This window comes from Bison bison, unplaced genomic scaffold (assembly GCF_000754665.1).
Source record: "Bison bison bison isolate TAMUID 2011002044 unplaced genomic scaffold, Bison_UMD1.0 scf7180017847259, whole genome shotgun sequence".
NCBI classification, from domain to species: Eukaryota; Metazoa; Chordata; class Mammalia; order Artiodactyla; family Bovidae; genus Bison; species Bison bison.
Window position 1 is genome coordinate 7,624 of NW_011477832.1, and position 2,683 is coordinate 10,306.

At 49.4% G+C, this 2,683-nt stretch overlaps 1 protein-coding gene across 1 annotated transcript in view; it reads left to right on the forward strand.

Moving 5' to 3' along the window:
- Positions 1-333: 333 nt before the first annotated feature.
- Positions 334-2,683, forward strand: part of LOC104990288 (antigen WC1.1-like) — a gene marked incomplete at its 5' end in the record, with an annotated part of 8,052 nt that continues 5,702 nt past the window's right edge. The window contains 3 exons of the mRNA XM_010842296.1: positions 334-426; positions 502-816; positions 1,897-2,211. Of these exons, the coding sequence (XP_010840598.1) occupies positions 334-426; positions 502-816; positions 1,897-2,211 (723 nt within the window). The remainder of the gene's footprint in view (positions 427-501; positions 817-1,896; positions 2,212-2,683) is intronic.

The window sequence follows — 2,683 nt, forward strand, 5'->3', positions numbered from 1 at the left end:
CCAGGCTCCTGTGTCCGTGGGATTTTCCAGGCAATAGTCCTGGAGTGGATTGCCGTTTCCTTTTCTGACCCAGCAATCCCCCTACTGGGCATAAACAGTGAGGAAACCATAATTCACAAAGACACATGTAACTCATTCTTAGGGCAATACATAGCGTAAAAGAAAAATTTTGGCATTCTCAAACACAGAAGTCTCAATAGAGATTAAAATTACATTAACTTTGCTGCTATGTTATAGCTCCCATCTCAGGCTCCATCACTAGATCATTATTTAGCTTAAATCAGTTTCCAGTTGTTCAGCTTCCCAGCTCTCTAATCATTGCTGTTTCTGCAGGAAACCAAACCCAGGTGCTGCCCCAGTGCAAGTACCCCGTGTCTGAACCAGCGGCCTCAGCATCCCCAGAGGAGAGCGCCCCCTACTGCTCAGGTGAGGGTCCCACAGAATAGAAGACCCTTCTCATTCCCCTGTCAATGCCCCATTGTCCCATTTCTCTCTCCTCAGACAGCAGGCAGCTCCGCCTGGTGGACGGGGGCGGTCACTGCGCCGGGAGAGTGGAGATCCTTGACCAGGGCTCCTGGGGCACCATCTGTGATGACGGCTGGGACCTGGACGATGCCCGCGTGGTGTGCAGGCAGCTGGGCTGTGGAGAAGCCCTCTATGCCACGAGGTCTGCTCACTTCGGGGCAGGGTCAGGGCCCATCTGGCTGGACGATCTGAACTGCACAGGAAAAGAGTCCCACGTGTGGAGGTGCCCTTCCCGAGGCTGGGGGCAGCACGACTGCAGACACAAGCAGGACGCTGGGGTCATCTGCTCAGGTCTGCGCTGCACACTGTCCACAGGCTGGGGAATGGGGGTGGCTGGAGGATGGGGTTCTAAGCCCTGAGGGAGAGATGCTGAAAGGACTAGAGAAGGAGGCTTTCTCCCATGGAACCTGTGGTTCCAGCAGACGTGAAGACGAGGTGCTTTCACTGCCTCCTGCAGCAGCTGACGTTTTTGTTCTTTCTTCTCAGCAGTGTTTCCTGGCAGAGCCGTTTCTTACAGTTTCCACACGACAGCAGAGCTCTCTTTTCAGTTCCCTGTGGTAGTAAAGTCTAGAGATCCCGTTGGTGCTGTAATGAAAGCACAGATTTACTCTGTTCAGTTCTATTTGCTAGGAGTCTGCTGACGGTCTCCGTGGGCCAACATCCTGGTGCTCACAGAGCTGCGTTCTTCCTGAAGGCACAGGGAGGACTCCTTTCCCAGCCTTTCCTGGTTTCTTTGTGACCTCTTTCCTTGGCTTAGAGCCCTCTTCTTCTTCAGACCTACAGCAAACTATGTCTCTTCTGAGCATTCTTCTTTACAATTCCCTCTAACTGGAGCTTTGCAAGGTTATCCATTTAAGGATACCAGGGATAAGGAGGTGATTAGGCTGGACTCAGGTGGTTAATTCACAATATTCCAGCTTAGTCTCACCATCCCAAAGTCCTTATTTTAGTAACATCTGTAAAGTCCATTTTCAAATGTAAGGTAACATATTCACAGGTTCCACAGATTATGATGTAGAGATTTGTGAGTTCATTATTCTGCCTACCCACCCCCCACCCCAGTATCCACATCACATCCCATTCACAGATCCTTTTTAGATTTTACCAGGAAGCAGGATCTAGCTCCCCCTGCTTGCAGGTACCCAGATTAGTCTTTCTCTCTGTTCATATCCATGACATCACTGTGGTAGAAATAGACACAAAAAGACAAAGTAAGATGAAAGGGAGACGAATGTCATTCTTGTCACCTAGTGGACATCTCCTCAACTAGGTCAGGGATGTATAGTCACAAATTCTTGGAGAGAGGAAAACCCAGAGCACTGAGTTGGGTATTGTTCACTATGTCCTGTTTCCTCTCCTTTTCAATCTTAGATTTCCTGGCTGTCAGGATGGTGAGAAAGGACCAGGAGTGTGCTGGGTGGCTGGAAGTTTTCTACAATGGGACCTGGGGCAGTATCTGCCGCAGCCCCATGGAAGACATCACTGTGTCCATGATCTGCCGACAGCTTGACTGTGGGGACAGTGGAAGTCTCACCACTTCAGTTGCTCTTAGGGAAGGTTCTAGACCCCGGTGGGTAGATAGAATCCGTTGTCAGAAAACTGATACCTCTCTCTGGCAGTGTCCTTCTGACCCTTGGAATTACAACTCATGCTATCCAAAGGACGAAGCCTATATCTCATGTGCAGGTAAATTACTGTTCTGTTTTTGTGTCTGTCCCAACCCCGTAGGATGTTGTTAGTGTGATTTTATGTTTTTCAGTCTAAGTGATGAATTTAGGTTGAATCTAGAAAAAGGTGGGCTATGTTTCTGTCTGTGTTTCCATGTATTTGTATTCGTTGTGCAGTATGGACCTGGTAAACAGCAAAGAGATAAAGAAATTTCAGCTTGTGGCAAGATGTAGTTAATGTCTCAGCCCATTAGATGATGAAACCTCTGTTTTTACTTGTTGTTTGGATTGAGCCAAGGACCTTTGATAATCTTGTTTGGGAACAAGACCAGCCCCAGCAGTCCCTGATCCAGCACTTCTCATCATTGCTTCTACAGGAGGGAAACACAAGAGCTGTCCAACTGCTGCCCCCTGCACAGGTACGTCAGCCCCGCCCCCTCCCCTGTGGCTCCCAGGGGCTCCTTCCTCCCACCAGGGGAGTCACAGGAGGG